Here is a 17,243-nt window from a genome sequence, read left to right on the forward strand (position 1 = left end):
CACATTATTAACTCATTTCCTCGCCCTGTCGTCTGCCTGGGACTTCTAATCGATGTGGCAATCAAATGACAAATGAAATTCTGCCTTTATCGCTGCAGGGACTGCTGGAGTCAAAGGACTGCTTTAGTCGAAGATGTCTTGTCGACTAAGACTAATTTACAACTGATGATCATATGAAAAAAAAAAAATCCTTGGCAAGCATAGCGACTTACTCGACAATATATTTGTTTAAAAAAAAAAACCCATTAGCTTGAAGCTTGCGACACAGGTCTCGTTAAATGTCGTAGCTGTCTTACTGTGAAAAGTGAAAGATTGTTTTTGTGTTATATGACAGGTGCATCTTTTTTAGGTGTCAGTGTAATAAAGGCAACGGCTGGTGGGTGCGGGTAGTCTTCGCTGTCACCATGAAATATGAAGCATGAACGTTTACAGAATCATTCTGCAACTACAAACCACGATTGCTCCTCTTGTTGCTGCCTGGAAACTGTATAACCATGTACACTATCACCTGTAACATTTTCTGTCTAATTCCTTTATAGCAGCAATTGGGTTCTAACCTGGAAGCATCAGAGGGACTGACATATATTCACCTCAACCCTTCAGTTCTCCGTCCTGTAAATTTAACGACAACCAGGACTGAGAGGCTTTTCTGTCAACAATCTTTCTTTTGTATATTATGTCAATAATTTAAATACATTAGAGGCTGAGATACTAAAACTATTCAGTCAAGAGTCAGTACCGAAGAGAATATTTCATAATCGTTATCACCTTGATCGACTCTATAAGCGGGCTATCGGCTGCATAGTTACACCAGCCGTCATCCAATTTCAGTTATCGCCGAGGACGGTCTAATCACCATATCAGTTCCTCCTTCCTTACATACCTTTGGTGAGCAATATCTTTAGAATGGCTGTCTTTGATTACTACTGACTCGGTTTTATTTCAACATCAAACTTCTGTAAAATAACAAACCTCCCACACCAGTAACCGTCACTTGAAGTATATGAAATAAAAGAAAAGCTATTTCATCCTCTCGCTAAGGGCCTCGAATATTTAAAGCTCCAATCCGCTAAACTTGACGGGCAGGTCCACACTTGTGCATGGCCACACCTTGTTGTCATACACCTGCCCATCAGCCGGTGACAACACCAGTGCTGTATGACAGAAAGCCCCACTCCACTACACAGTGTGGCACGGTAGCCAGTGGACAAAACATCAGCGCCCTGACACACAACCCACAAGCCATAGGAATAACAAACAAGTGAGCAGAGAGCAGTGTCAGCATACGATCAGGCTAACCACGTGAGCACGTGTACACCCAGGGCAGGCAGCCGAGGGGTTGTGAAGAGCACGATCAACACAGGCCAACGACAACAGCACACCAGTCGGTAGTCTGGGGCTATCCGCAAGCCTGTCAGCGCCTGAGAGTTCATTAATCATCCAGTCTGCAGCAGCAGCAGTAGCTGTGGTGGGCTCCTGTCCATCGGACACAGCGGGACTGTCCAAGAAATCACGCTCCATCAATAGCACTGACATGCCAACTTCCTGCTCACATCTACCACCTTTAGGACGGTTGTGCAATCGTACTGACTTTAGCATTTACATTAGCATTCATGATACGGATTTTAAGGAAGTAGTGTGCGTGTGTGTGTGTGCGCCACTTATGACAAAGACCACATCATGTAACCCTGAATCACACGCTGTTAGTCTACAACACCTTCTCTTTCCGTCACCTTAACAAGAACAATTAACCCATGATTTGCTGTTGTCTGAAAAATCCATGTAGCCATGTTTAGGTGGGAAGTGGATGTGTTTTTAGTCCCAAAACACGATGAAGTTTCGAACCGGCGACCTCTTGCTTCGGAGTCAAGCGCACTAACCCTCAAACCTCCTATCTCCACCCCCCCCCCTTACCCCTGCAACCGACACACAATCAGTTTCTAGATAATCTCCCTTTGTTAAAGTCATGAATGTCAAAGAGTGATAATTTAATTACTTCCTCTAGTTGTAATTATTGTCAATACACATGAAACTTAAGTAAAGCAAGCGATTAATCCTGACTTGAAGCACCTTTCCGAGTTAATATGAAGAATTCCGGATTAGGAGTCGCGTGCCGGGATTTGTCTTGAACAAAGGACTGCGCGTGTTGTGTGACATGCTGCTCAGCTCTGACAAGCTTTGTTAACTTTTGAGAATACTGGGGGAACATTTGATGTCAGCTCACACAGGAATCCTTAGGAAATGGTACAATGTGGCCAGAATAGTCTGTGAGCAGTCAGTCACGGTCGAGCGACACAAGATGTTATTTTGCTCTGAGGTCTTGACGTATCTTTTTAAACTCTGGCAACTCGATATGTACTTTGATAACCATCGTCTCGATTAAAAATTGACCTCAGGTGGTGCAATTCTTTAGTGTTTAACTCAGAACTTTACAGAAAGCAGTTTGTGTGTCTAATAACCTCGTGTAACTCAATTTGTCTGCTTAACTTAAAAATAACTCCAACGGATGCTATTTGTCAATCGTAACTGTTCGATGAATTCATACAGGTGTATTTCAATATATTTCCGTGTGCAGTTGAAATAGACTCACGAAGGTATTACTGAGGGGGAACAGGATTATAAACTGTGTTTTGTTTGAAATAAAGTGCGACAGGTACGACGAATTATGAGATGCAAGACAACAACGCGTGCAAACAGTAATGTACAGAGTATTTGGGAAGAAAGTGGTACGGGTACTGTTGTTCGTGAGGGGACACGTCCAGATAGAGAACATGTCCGGACACAAAGCAGCCTGATCCATCAAGAGGCACCCTTACTGTGGTCATTTCAAATGAAAGGAAAGAGAAGCACAGTCCCGTCCTCGGTCTATCCCTCGTCTATGTTACACAGGCGCGTGCCGACCCTCCACTACGATGCCTTCAACGTGCACTAGGCCACGCCCTCCAGACTTCCACCATTCTCTCTCTCTCCAACCCAATCTCGTAGACGTGGACGCTCACACAAACAAAACAAGACGCGTGCAAAGGAAATAAGTTTAAGGGAAGGGGGAAGACATTAGCATACTTACAAAAACTACTATTTACGGACTTTGGTATGTTCTCCAACACCGTAGAAACACTTTATCATGACAACGCGATGAAATGTTTCTTGCTGCTTTACATTTGATTAGACATGAATAACAACATCTGAGGATGTGAATACTACACCCTGCAGTATATCAGCAAGAGCTGAATCCTGTCTGGAACACAAACATAACAAGAATGAGGAGTTCTAGTGTTAGTTTTCCTGCTCTTTATTACACTAATTGCTGATTACCAGTTAGTGATCCCTTCTCAGTTCCACGATTTGCTCAACTCTAACAATCTCTGAGCCAATAAATAGGACTATCAAGGCTTTTGTTTATACACATAATTAAAATTAATCTGGGACATACGGCAACGCTCAGCAGACATAGCATTATGATACTTTAGTTCTAATTTTACAATTTGGGAAGGTAAAATCACAAATAAATAAGTTATTGCAGAAATTTCATACAATGCATAAAAACGGAAAGATTTACACAGAAGCAAATAATTTTGAAGAATGTGAAAACTATGTGAACAATGTTTTCCTATTATTAAAAGTTGACTTTTGTTCGCCAACCATTTTGAGATAGTTTTGATTACTACACTGACATGAAACTGTTTATCTAAATATCTTAAATATACCCACAATTTAATTAGAAACGACACTGCACATATGTAATATATCGGTAACAAATGTTATAAATGTCATATTTATCGAAATAATGTCCGCACATTTGCATGACGTGTGACGAGGATGAGGGAGAGAGGGTGGTGTTGGCAGGGAGGAGGCGAGGGCGGGTCAGTGATAAGGCGTGTTCTACATGAAGGACATGCTACACACCCGCTAGCTCTTTGCTCTGTAGATGTCACTCAGTCAGACCCAAGCAAACGTAACTCGGCTTAGCGCCCCACCCCACCCCCCAGGTGTCAGATGTTGGAGAGAGCATACATAAAGAGAAAGATGCATCGACAGAAATTGTCGAGACAGACAAAGGGCACAGACCAGAAACAATCTGATTTGCATGCCCGCGCCATTTATCACTAGCCATCCTGCTGAGAACAAGAAAAGGGAGGAGGGATAGAGAAACGAGGGAGGGAGGTTAAAGAGAGGTGGGTGGGGGGCATCTAATATTGTATTGATTTGCAGAGAAGATGTCATTACCAGACATCATTTGTGTAATTTCCCTTAATGGCCCCATTCTCTCTCACTGCCATAGCTGGCCGGCCTGTTTGTGCAGAATCCCGCCATCTTTTCCTGCAGGAGGAAATAACTGTCGTAGCAACGACAGCGCCGCATGTTTTCTTTTCGCTGCACAGCGTGACTCCACCCTCGGCGAGCGGGAGGGCTGGTAGTGGGGGTGAGGCTAGCGATGGGTAGTTGGAGGGGAGGGGGACTAATGGCGTCATTGCATGACTGATACCTCCCTGGGCCGATGTAATTAAATCTGGCAGAGAAACTAGGCACTAACTTGCAGCAGTGTCAGCAGTTATTTCCCCTGACAAGGTGTCATGGCGAACCATGAAACACTCATCAAGAGAGTGTCTTCTTCTTGCTAGCGCAGATATCGTTAGCACCACCCTCCACACCCTTTTTACTTACTCTTCTTATTCTCCCCTCCCCCAGCCCGTATGGAAGGGGTCCCTGTACGAATCGGTCGTAACACTAAGGCCGCTAAACATCAATCAGAGGCGGGCAGAGCGGCAGACATGAAACAAGCGCGTCATTTCCGCCGCAGCCATCTCGAGAGCCAAGAAAAAGATTTTCATCGCAATCGCAGTTTGATGTTTGCGGCGAGGTGCAGAGGTAACACAGCAATAACGTTTCCAAAGAAAGGAGGCTTTTTGTGGGGCGGGGGATGGCCCGTTGCCTTGTCTTGCAGTTTGTTGCCAAACAGCCGTCAGCTTCAGTGGAGTTGGCCGGTAATAGCCCCAAATAATCGGCACGAACAAGCCAATCTAGTTAGCGCGATCACGATAGAAACAACGCACTCCTCCAATTCTCCAACTGTTTTGTTTACCAGCTCCAATATATTTGTATAAACAGTGGAAACAGACTGCGGCCTTCTCGTGACTGCCTCGTATGTGATTTCATGGCCCTATATCCTGCCTGCACATGTGGCGCAGAATCTTTAAAATGTTTTAATATTCTGAGGCAGTCTTCGGAAATTTTTAAAAAATAAAAACTACACATAAATGAATAAAATATAAACACTCGCGCGGTTCTGTCCAGCCATCTATCCGAGCAGAACGTCCACGGTTCGAAACGCGCCAGCGCCAATAATATCCTTGTTTACCAAGCAGCAGCAGCAGCGGGCTGCTCGCGCCTTCTACATACCGTAATGAAGACACGTAAACCATGTTGGAAAGACCTTTAGCTAATCACGTGACTAGGGAATTGTAGGGCTCTGCCACGAAGACAACTTTAGTGACAGTAAATAGTCGCATAGACATTACTACGCATTTTCTACCACTGAGCCTGACACGTAGCATCTGTGGCAGCACGGCCACTCTACAGTGAATGAGTGCCAATCATAAGGCAGGGGACCATGATCGTCATTTTTTCATATTATGAATGATCTGACATCGCTTTTAAAAATATCTGACAAGAAAGTTACGTGCTTGCAAATGACAATGTTTACTAGTGCTGACGTGCTAGCAAAGGACGACAATGTTTACTAACAGCCTGCAGTTGACCCCTGCAGGAGTGTGCGACAACTTGCATGGCATGTCTAATGGACATCTGAGGCAGGTCACGTGGTCCAGCCAGTCCCAGGCGCTGACGCCAGACACCAACTGCGTCTTTGTCTAACGTTGACCAAATTCTAGCTGATAACGCTTTTCTTCAAATGGTTATCGATAAATTAAAAAAAAAACAAAACTGTGGTATTGTGTGCGTGTGTGTGGGAGAGCGAATCTGATCACATCTACCTCCTCTGTCCGGCAGAAATAATCGTATCTATTCAACGAATGCACTAGGCTGTTTGGTAGACGTACAGCATATTTATTTCTGGTACTTATTTTCTGCTTTCTCAAATGTTATCGTTGGCTTCAAATGGAACAATGCCGCGCAGAAGAAGCTGAGACATCACTCGTACGACGCCGAATAATCGTTGACTTCATTTGAGACGAACCAACCACAGAGAGAGGGGAGAGAGCCCTCCATTCCCCCACCTACATTCCCTCCCCCCTATTCCCCGCTGCCAAACGAGCTGTTAGAGGGTCTCAATGTTTCGCTATACTGACGCCGCACATGAAGCAGTTTTATCCCAATGAAGCGATAAATCGAAATCTGACAATAACATCACAGTTTAACAGACAGCAACAGAAACCGGCTCCAGCGAACCACAGTGTCTGCTGCAAACTGAGTTCTCTAGCTAATGTCTAATACATGCCAGCTAACCTAGCTGGTGTACATTGAAAGCTAGGTACCACAGTGTCTACTACAAACTGTTCTCTAGCTAGTGTCTAATACATGCCAGCTATCCTAGCTAGTCTATAATGAAAGCTAATTACCACAGTGTCTACTACAAACTGTGTTCTCTAGTTAGTCTAATACATGCCAGCTAACCTAGCTAGTCTATAATAAAAGCTAGGTACCAGAGTTAATGTCTATTACAGCAATACCCATCAAACTCTGATCAGGCACTACCAACAGTTGGCAATGAAGTCCTTGTAAAAGGAGGCACTGACAACAGAAGAGAAACACTATTACAACCTCGTCAGGCGGTAACTGTTTGCTGCAGCTTCAGGATCTTCTACTAACATGTTCAGTTACATGTCTACGAAACCATACAGAACTGGCGCTGTAACTGTTGACAACCTATCAGACATTAAAGTCACAAGTGAATAATCTTTCCGAGACACAGACCATGGGAATAGTGTCGAACAAAAAAAAAGAAAGGGACGAAACAGCGAAGGAAGGAATGAAGGAGACAGCCGTTACAATGAAGGATATGAAACACTGACACACCCACCTTCACGTGTGCACACAACAGGAATGCGAGCGAGACAGAGGCAGAGGAGATAAAAGAGAGACAGAGAAAAGTGGGAAAAGAGACAGAGACAGTCAAAGAGACAAAATGTTGACGAGAGACAGAGATATTAACGAGAAAAAGAAGGCGAGGGATGGGAGAGAGGGTGAAGGAAGGGGGAGGAAGGAAAGCTCTTGGATGTGGAAGAAAACTACCCTAGTAAAGAGCACAAATAATTTCCCCAAGCACATAAAAGACTTTCCAAAACTTGGAGAACGCTAAATCACATCAAACATCGCCTTTAATAGAAAATCTCTAGGCTTTGATCTTCGGCAATGAATCGGCTTCTCTAGAAAACAAACTCTGCGGAAAATAATCCGACAAAATGAAACAAAAACACGACAGAGGCAAAAACTGGTCACAGAAAAAAAAAAAAAGGAACCAAAAAAAACAACAACTGGAAAATCGATCTTCAGAAGTAATGGAATAGGTCGGGGTGTGGGAGGGCGTGTGAATAGGAAGGAGGGTCGGCTGTGAAGGAAGAACTGAGAAAGGGAGGCACACCAAGGGCGGGGTGGGGAGAAGAACTAATAAATCTTAAGCGAGAAAGGCTCACTCACAAATCATTAAGAGCCTTTCAGAACATTATAGGGCCGTTAGACATTCCCCACCCTACAGAATCAATAATACATGCAGTTTGTAGCCTTATGATTCATCCTCAAACTATTTGCACATCACTCAATTTTTTTTTTCAAAAACATTCGATATCGTTATTGCGCAGGAGACCACCGGACTCTGCTACTCGTAACTTTATTTCTTACAATCCATTATTTCTCGTTTCTTTCCTTTCCCCGACCTCTATTTGTCAATCCCTAATATTTCCCATCACTTTTCACAGACATTTATACAGATTACAATCTCCCTGGAACAGAGGGAAGCTACAAGCTTCTTACTGATCACGCTCAGCGAGCCCCCAAGCCTCGCCACACACTGTTCAGCAACTCACAACAAACACTCCCACCACCGGCTTATCACACGCGGCACTGATTATCATGAGAACAACATCGAGGTCGTTGCAGTTACCTTGGGTGGTATCCGTTGACACGGACAATACGAGTCCAGCACAGGCAGACGAGGTCTGGGATAGAACTGCATGCTGTCCAGCCTTCCACGCTCCTGACCTCTGGCGAACAGCTCAGCCGTGAAAACTGGATTTGCTCACCTGTCGGCGACACCGACCATGGTCACAACAAAGTCGCGGGTGATCACACTATGTCATACACTGACGATCAGCACTCAGTCCGGCTGCTTCATTATCCTCTGTTGTCCATAACTTTGACACCTATAAGAGCCAACAAAGCCAGAGACCATAGAAACTCCGGCTCAGTGGTGGCGCCACGGCCAGTCTTTCACCTTTCTTTATGCACGCGGCGCACGCTCCACGCGCCAGCCTACTCAGGAGGGGAAGGCGGGAGTCGGGGGTGGGGCTGGGGAAAGGGCTTGTCCTCTGCTGCCGGTCCAGCAGACTCAAGAAGACGTCGAAGAAAAACTGTGACGAGAAGCGATAGTCTTCACTTGGCACCTTTCTTCTCACGTCTGTAGGGACTACTTTACGACAGACATCACGATGTACCAACTGTGATATCAAGGAATACTACCCGATAACAGTACTAGCAGACAAAACAAAACTATCCATGACAATTACGACTTTTCATCCATATCGTTCAATATCGTCTGCAGCTATGAAAGTGATGACACCCTTAGGCTTGCACCGATCACGTGACGCGTCTGCCCTACAAAAAAGGGGGTGGGTGAGTGTTGGGGAAGGCCAATCAAATATCACGTGCATAACGACAATTCTGATATGAAATAGAAAACGCCGAGCACAGTCGAATGCCATTAATGCCTTGTCCGTGATAAATTATGCATACACTCTCTTGCTGCGCTCAAGGTTTGTCTCGCCTGGTTTTCTCTGTGTGTGTGTGTACGCGCGTGCACGATCTAATTTCACCTGACCTGGAGTACTGCGGTATTCCGTGTAAGTCCATACTGACAAACGACTAAAATGTGTTGCAATACTTTGATGTCGACAACATGCAGCCAACGAAAGGATGGCTGCCAAGTGATTACTTGTCGTACCGACAGCCGATCATAGCAACTCTCTTCCTAATGTTTACAATGACAATCTCTATACCCCTTCTCGCCCCCTCCCGCACAGTTGCGTATCTTCAACTGTCCACTTGCTATGTACCCTACTTACAAGTATACTTCTATTTGTTCCCGCTGTCCAGCTTGGGTTGTGTGTGTGTGGGCTTGCAATGTACAGGACTGGGGCGGTAAACCTCTCCTGTGCCCAGCTACACAAGTGGACGCATATCCTTTTCCACACACAAAGACATCGATGAGGCCTGTTTATCATGAGCCACATACGAGCATTGTTATGTCTGGAGAGGGGGCATGAACATATGCCACCATCCAGCACCGCTATAGGCAATGAATCTCACAACTCTGCCAGTGACCTAGACCGTTGTAATGTATTTCAGAATGAATACGATTTGGAGGCTCTGCATAGTAGTCTGTAATTTACCCGCTTTTAAACAGCACAGTTTACAGAAACCTATTTTCAATTTCCGCTTAACGGAAAACGGGTCCGTCACACTAGGCTCTTTACCAACACAGCAGTTCATACAGAACTTGTCCATTAGCAAGGCCACCTGCTGTTGCTGGCATTATGGTAATCTCCCTTGCCATCTGCATGTGAGCGCCACTTGCGCCGACACTGATTGCAGACAATATCTTGTATGCATCTCTCCTCTTTCTGCAGTCACATACCATTAATCATTACCGACACTTTTTGCAGCGAAAGAAATCGAAAATAAATAAATAGAGACTGAATAAATATTTACAATGGCGTGTATCAGTTTCGACCAGGTATCTCCCTATCTTCTGGGCGGTCCGATGGCATACCAGTCAGCGCCTGTCACCAATACAGTGAGGACTGGCTGTCCTGGGTTCAGATCTCGTCTCAGGCACGTCTTTCTTTGCACGTAGTAACTGTTAGCAATGTCAGCAGGTTTACCGGAGTATCATTTTAGCTGATGGCTCGGCGTAAAACATAGTTTACCCCTAATGTAAAGATCCTCTCCACCTGAACCAAACAGTATTTGACTTTTTCTTTGTAGTAAAATTTTATCAATTTCAATTACACTCGTGTCAGTCTGACATTTGCATTTCGATTTACCTTTTTCCGATGGCGTTGAAAACCCATTCATGGACTTCTATCTCTGTCCATTGAGTTAAGTTTGCAGTAATAGTATTTTTTAAAAAATCAAATGACGATACCAGGTGACTTTACAAGTTCCAAGAAAAGGAGGGCGTTTGCAAGGGGGATAGTCTAAGGGTCACGGATAACGTGAAGAGTTGGGTCAAAGACTGGTTGAGACGGACACCTTCTGTCCTGCGTTCCACACGTGCTCGCCACAGGCATGTAACTCCTGGGGTCAAAGGCAGAGTTCATGGGCTTACCACCCACACGTTGTAGGACAGAGATTATCGGCTTGATCAGCCTGTTAGTGGGTTACAAGCCTCGACATGAAACCAACCCCACATCTCCCAGCGCGAACTGAAAGTAATTAATTGAGCGTCATGGCTGAGCTGCCAGACATTGTTGTAGTGTGAACCCTGCTAGTGATTCCTACTGTACCATGTCAGCCGTGGGAAAGACACCGGGTGGCGGAGCTGCACCCGCACCTAACCTTGACACACCACGTCGAATATCTGCTAATAATTCATCCATCCAACACATCAAAGCAGGAATAATTATTAGTTCACAGACTAATTACTCGTTCAGTGCCAATCTAACATCTAACGACGCTGTCACTGCGCGTGCCAGTGTATTTATTCTACAGTTACCCTCCCTCCTCCACTCCCCAACACACAGATAGAAGACACCTCGAGTTGCAGGACTGTCTGTCCTCACTACAGACAAGCATCCCCTGGGATACATCGCCTGACAATGATAAGGAGGGCGTCGACGATGAGTAAGGACGATGTATGTTTCAAGCAGTCGCCGCCTGTCACAAGTTAGCGGTCCTAACAGCATCATCGACGGTAAATATCCTCATGTAATAAGACATTACGACGATAGATGTTTCTAGCAGTCACCACGTGACACAAGGTGTCAGCATCGTCGACTGCAAATCTTTTAATAATGGGACTGCAATCTCCTCCCAGAAAAGAACTAATGTACACTTTTCTCTGTTTCTCCATCACTTTAACAGACTTTAATGCAAATGGTGAGCTATTGCCTTCGTCTGAAGACGACAATGACAAATTAAAATTGTAGTTAATTGACAACAAGTCCAAACATGCAGATTACTAACGATTTGTCCATGCTAAAGAGCTAGCTGACAGTGACGAACGAGCTATGTAAATGTGATTTTAATGTGCATTAAAAATAGTTTGTGCCTGCTGGACAACACTGTACATGAACAATTAATAATAACTGAATCTGTATACGCGATAAGTAAAAAGCCTTTTCAGTCACATTTTAAAAAAAGCAACAAACAAACAAAACGGTGAGTGTCGGAAGAATTGGTGTTTGGTGCCAGCAGCTAAGGCTATATCATGGCAAGGCATCAGCCCTGTAAAGTGTAAACAGATGCCATATACGGAAAAAGAACAGTGTGCCCGAGATGAGAGCTGAATCCAGGACAGCCAACCTTCACTGTATTGGTGACAAGCGCTAACCGTTGCACTACCGGGTCGCCCGAAAAAAAGTGAGTTGGAGAATAAACTTTCTGCAGAAAATAGTAACATAGTGCAGATTCGATCTCTTGACTGTCAAACTTGACGACCATCAGTCGACGAACGACGGGCAGGTGGCCGATATGACAGTAAGTAGCATGTTTGTAATGTTCATAAAGACAGGTCCTGGCCAGACACGTTTTCCACTACCCACCGCCAATGCCACAGTGGTCCTTCCCACCATTCCACGCTGCAGCGCATGAATCTCATTGACAGACAAACAAATTCACTGATCCCTGTTTATCAGCATATGCACCTTCCTGTCATCATTTGCTAACCGTGATGTTTAAGATAACTATTAAAAAATCAGTGAGCAAAAGCCATCAATCAAATAACATCAACACATCTTGTCAACACAGTAAGCGTTCCTCACCTGTAATGCATCTCACAGCCAAAATGATACTTTTATACCTCCTTACCTCCCACCCACCCCACACACCTGCCGGCAAATACGACCCAAAATGTGAGCTTGTCAAAACACGACTGTATATTGCTTGCTTGCAGCAAGCTGACGCACACTTAATTATACCACTCTCTCCCCACATAACGATCACCTTCTCAGCCGCCATTTCCCTACTTTAACAAATGTTCATCAGGAAAGACACAAGGGAATATGTTGCACAATGCTATCGGGACAGGTGGTGTCAGGTGGGGCGGAGCGGCCTGCACTATAAAACGTACAACACGCGCTGAACAAAGAAAAGCAATTTCCGGTCACATAGAGAGGACACCAGCAATGATATCTCACAAGCACTCCTGCTGTCCTCACCAAAGCCTGTTTCTAGTTGTGCAAGATAATCCTTCTCAATGTTTTACAGTTTTAATGCGATTTCAATAAAAACCTCTGAGAAAAATACACACCACAAATCAAATTAAAATAAGTAGCACTCTCCAAGGGCCATTTTGATATTTATAACACGATTCGTCTGCCGTACAAAATTACTTAGAAATTAGCTATTTGGCCAAGCTGTAGTTTCGCCACAGTGTTAACAATTTTGCAACGAGTACAGTTCCAGTCTGCCTGGCACTGCTGTCCTCGGAGACACCGCAATACGCCTCCTTGTAATAAGGTGTGCGAAAAATGTCCTATGCTCCATTGAAAAACATAACAAAACTGCTTGGAGTATGTTGTATTTATCTTTATAATTATAAAGTTCCTACAGCCGACAGAGTACATTGTAAGAAAATCTTTTTTCTAACGCACGATTTCAATTTTCTGTTCGTGGCTGTTCAGTGGAAGTACAACAACTATAGTAATGGTAACTTAGTATACACACACATACACTTCATACTTCCCTTTGATGGACAAGCTCATGGCATTGACGAAATGTCTACACACATGCTACACGCACAGACATACTTGCACATGTACAAATAAACTAAATTTTTACAAATCAAAGCTTTTTCATTCGCTGATCCTTTGGAAATTCATGAAAAGGATAGTGTTGGGCACATCTGGTGGAATTGTGGACTGTGATACATAGTAATGTCGATGATCATTTTTTTTTATTATTATTATCGTTAAGAGCCGACATGGTGAAAGACTGCTACGCGTATCAACAGGCGAAATCAAACCAAAAGTAGTCTACCCTCGGCTTAGGGTAAAGGTCACATGCATGCATCATTCTCCAAAGTCGTCCATGCAGGCCTCGGGCAGCCGACGGAAGTATACGTGTCTGTCCCGTCACGTGCTCGCATGTGTCTTGTCTATTCCGTAATGGACGTTCCTTATTTGCTAAAGCATACTTCATCCACTGCAAGTGCAGTCTTCGTCGATTATAGCTGCAGTCTTAATCCATTACAGCTGCAGTCTTCATCGAGACCTCGTCCATTACAGCTGCAGCTTTCAGCGAGACCTCATCCACTGCTGCCGCAGTCTTCATTGAAACCTCATCACAGCCGCAGTCTTCAACGAGACCTCATCCACTGCAGCTGCAGTCTTCAGCGAGACCTCAGCACAGCCGCAGTCTTCAACGAGACCTCATCCACTGCAGCCGCAGTCTTCAACGAGACCTCATCCACTGCAGCTGCAGTCTTCAGCGAGACCTCATCACAGCCGCAGTCTTCGTCGAGACCTCATCCATCACATCTGCAGCACGTCAGCGTTACGTTGCCACTGCCGTCGCCCAAGGACGCGGCCGACATGACCGAGAAACGCTCTCGGCCCCGGTGCCGCCACTTCTAATATTGCTTTTATCGTCAATATAATCTGATTTTGTCCTTTCCCTTTTATTTATTGCTTTCATTTATTTAGCAGCAGCAGCAGCCTTCCAGCAGAGCTAGACTAGGCGGTATTGATCTGTCGTCGCCATGTTGGCTGTGCCGTTACAGCATGAAGAGACGTTCATCATTGCATTAAAATGACAGAACACCGAGAAAGCACATTAATCTCCCCTCACCCATCCCCCTGCTCTCTCTCTCTCTCCACGCACACAAACACGTGAATACATTACAAGGGGGAAGAGGAGAGACAGTGTATTTATTGTTCATTTATTATCCAAGTATTTTAAGGCTTCGACGACGTCTGCAATAGGAAGGCGGAATTGTACAGCAAACAGAAGATAAAAGTCCGCTTAGTCTTGGCTAGAAAACTGTGCACAACATCCACTCACAAGCCTGTGTGAGACTGTGTGCGTGGTAGCTACATATGATAGCGTGCGCGCAGTTTACAGTGTCGGGTTCCGATTTCTTACTCGTATGTCTATTAACATGCGTTAGCTGATAAAAACAAAAACAAACAAAAACAAACAAAAAACAACAACAATAACAAAACAACAACAACAAACAAACAGGGGATTGCTGAATTTGTTAAGCGCACCGAAAAGGTATACTGTTGATTAAGAACACTAACAGCACCAGCACAGACATCAAAGTCAAGGGCGAGAAACCAGAGAGTCTGGACGTGGGTTCAAGACCAGACGAGCTCTCCAAACTAGCGCAAACCGTTATCTCCATTCCAAAGGCTGGATAGCACCCTCCCTGCTCATATATTTCCTATATGCATGCGAGACTCGCACCCTGCCAGCACAACAACCACAAAGACACCACAGTCCACGGATATGAGATGCTACAAGGGACTCTTCGTATCTCTTACAAAGACCACATCGCTAATGAAGAAGTTCTAAAAAGAATTACGCCAATAATTGGTCGCCATGACGACCTCCTGTCTACAACGAAGTCCGTTCCCATGATGCAACACAACTGGGTCCCGTGAAGACAATATTGTGAAGAATATATTCTATATATAGCCAGAAACTTGAGCGCATTCATGAAAGGATACATATCGTTACATATATAACTGCGAATGGTAAATTGTGCAGACAGCCACTTTAAGACACACACTGATATATCAAACACGTATCAAGAAAGCAGGGTCTTTCAGTAAAGGCACTTAATATTCCTTCTCGGACTCAATATGGTTCAGATGGATAAGAATCATCATTGATCCCAGCTTCGAACCCTATTACGAACCCCGCTTCGTATTTGTCGAAAACTAGGTTCAGTTCTGGGCGTCTTTCCAAAACATGTTTTGGAAACTTTTCGTCTGCAAGTCGATTCCTAGAGATAAAATCATTAACACAGACAGTAGCTGCAATCCTAATAAAAACAGGGAGCTCAACCATTCGTACAGACACGTAGCTAGGACCCTTAGTAACGACACATAAATACAACCCTTAGAAGTGCGAGGAAGCTAAAACCTTTAGAAAGACAAAGACAAGATGCGCGTGTAGTTGTCTCACGAGAAGTGAAGAGAAAGAGGGAAGAAATGTAGGAAGAGAGAAAGAAAACTGAAGGTGGATGGTGAGAGTTGTCACAAAGCGCCAACTAACACACGGCCATTCAGTTAGCCTCGGTCTCGTTCACGACTGAGCAATCTCAATTTAGCCACATCACCGACATCAAAACACAGGCTCATGAATTATAGAGCCGCATCTTTCAAGGCTAATTCTGCAATAAAAGCTTCAGGCCCAGTCAAGCGTTGTGAAGCCAGGGAAGTGCACCGCTCTGGCCTGATAGAGAATATGAGGGCCGTTTCCCGAGATAAATGCTAGCCTCTTTCACTGACTCATCACCCAACTGTCTTCAGACATGCCCCCACCCAGCCTGCCCCCCCCCTCTCTCTATCTGTAAGTGAGCGAGCCACAGCGAAAAAGAGGCGAGAAAACATTGGCGATGGAGATGGTGGAAGAGGGGTGTTTGAGCATCTGTGAGCTAATGACAATGTGATGTAAATAGAGCCGACGCTGTTATCATTGCTGGCGTTATCTAGACAGGCGGTCAATGAGTAACTCTGGTCAACGAGACATAAAAGAAATGTTCGCAATGCTGCGCGAGGCGTAAGAACTAGGAATACCAGTGTAAACAGCTCTGCTTAGCAGGGTGAAGTATGCATGTATGCATGCGTGTTGTGCTGTATGGGTGTGCATGCACGTGTCCAATTGCGCGAGTTAGCAAATGCATGTGCATAGCTAATTAAAGACCGCTTATCAAAACAAGTTTTGAGTGACGCCGGAAATGGGACATTACCAAGCGCGAGGGAGACCATAACAGCCTCTGACAACAGACGGTTATGACTGATTACACAACAAAACATTCCCAAACAGCCTATGACAATAGGCGGTCACGGCTGATTTCACAAGAACATTCCCAATGCACTGCAGACCAGTCCCTAACTTTCAGCAGCTACAACCTCTAACAACATGCGCTCATGACTGATTACACATCATCATCACCCCCCGCTGCTGTTATATAACCCATATCTTTCACCAGCCCTAACCTTCCCTCCCACAGGGCTCCTCTACTCCACACTGCGCCATGTTTGGGCCGACTAGTGTTTCCGGTTAACAGTGTCCCCTGTTGAGTCCGAGTCCATGTCTTGTCACGAGACTTGATGCTCACTACCCTGATACCTTCCGGCACTAACCACACGATGATCACAGTGCACGTTTTCTTCAAGCTTGACTCCCAATGCCAACAATTCCAAAACTTTTCCATACGTACACTATTCCCACATGTTAGTGTCACGAAGGGATTTGGCGGCACGCAGGCTCTTCAAAAGCAAAAGATGTTAAAAATCGGACCATCAGAAGTTTGTAACACAATGCCACTATTAGATTATTTAAAACAACAACAACAACAACAACAACAACAACAACAATGACAATACTTCGCATCTCATCATCAGCAATAAACACATCAATTATTTCTCAATGCAGCTTGGAAAAAGAAATGAGTGACGAGAGTAGATGCAGTTTGCAAGCAGCTTGGTGTATGTGTACAATCACCCTCCTTCAATGGCAGTCTGACGGTTGACCACACTTAAGCACGCCAGCAGAAGAAAGAGGGATTATGTTTGTCTATCTCTTATTGTTGGAATGATCAAAACAAACCCGCCCCAGGA

At 44.7% G+C, this 17,243-nt stretch overlaps 1 protein-coding gene across 3 annotated transcripts in view; it reads right to left on the reverse strand.

Annotated features, from left to right (window-relative positions):
* LOC112576759 (thymocyte selection-associated high mobility group box protein TOX-like) overlaps positions 1 to 17,243 on the reverse strand; it is a 57,130-nt gene that overhangs the window by 29,061 nt on the left and 10,826 nt on the right. Inside the window, exon 1 of one of the 3 annotated variants that reach the window (XM_025259440.1) lies at positions 8,120 to 8,432. The exons of the other annotated variants lie outside the window; for them this stretch is intronic. Coding sequence (XP_025115225.1) covers positions 8,120 to 8,191 — 72 coding nt within the window. The 5' untranslated portion in view covers positions 8,192 to 8,432. Of the gene's footprint in view, positions 1 to 8,119; positions 8,433 to 17,243 lie in introns of those variants that run through there. 3 annotated transcript variants of the gene reach the window in all.

This window comes from Pomacea canaliculata, linkage group LG12, assembly GCF_003073045.1.
Source record: "Pomacea canaliculata isolate SZHN2017 linkage group LG12, ASM307304v1, whole genome shotgun sequence".
In the NCBI taxonomy this organism is placed as follows: Eukaryota; Metazoa; Mollusca; class Gastropoda; order Architaenioglossa; family Ampullariidae; genus Pomacea; species Pomacea canaliculata.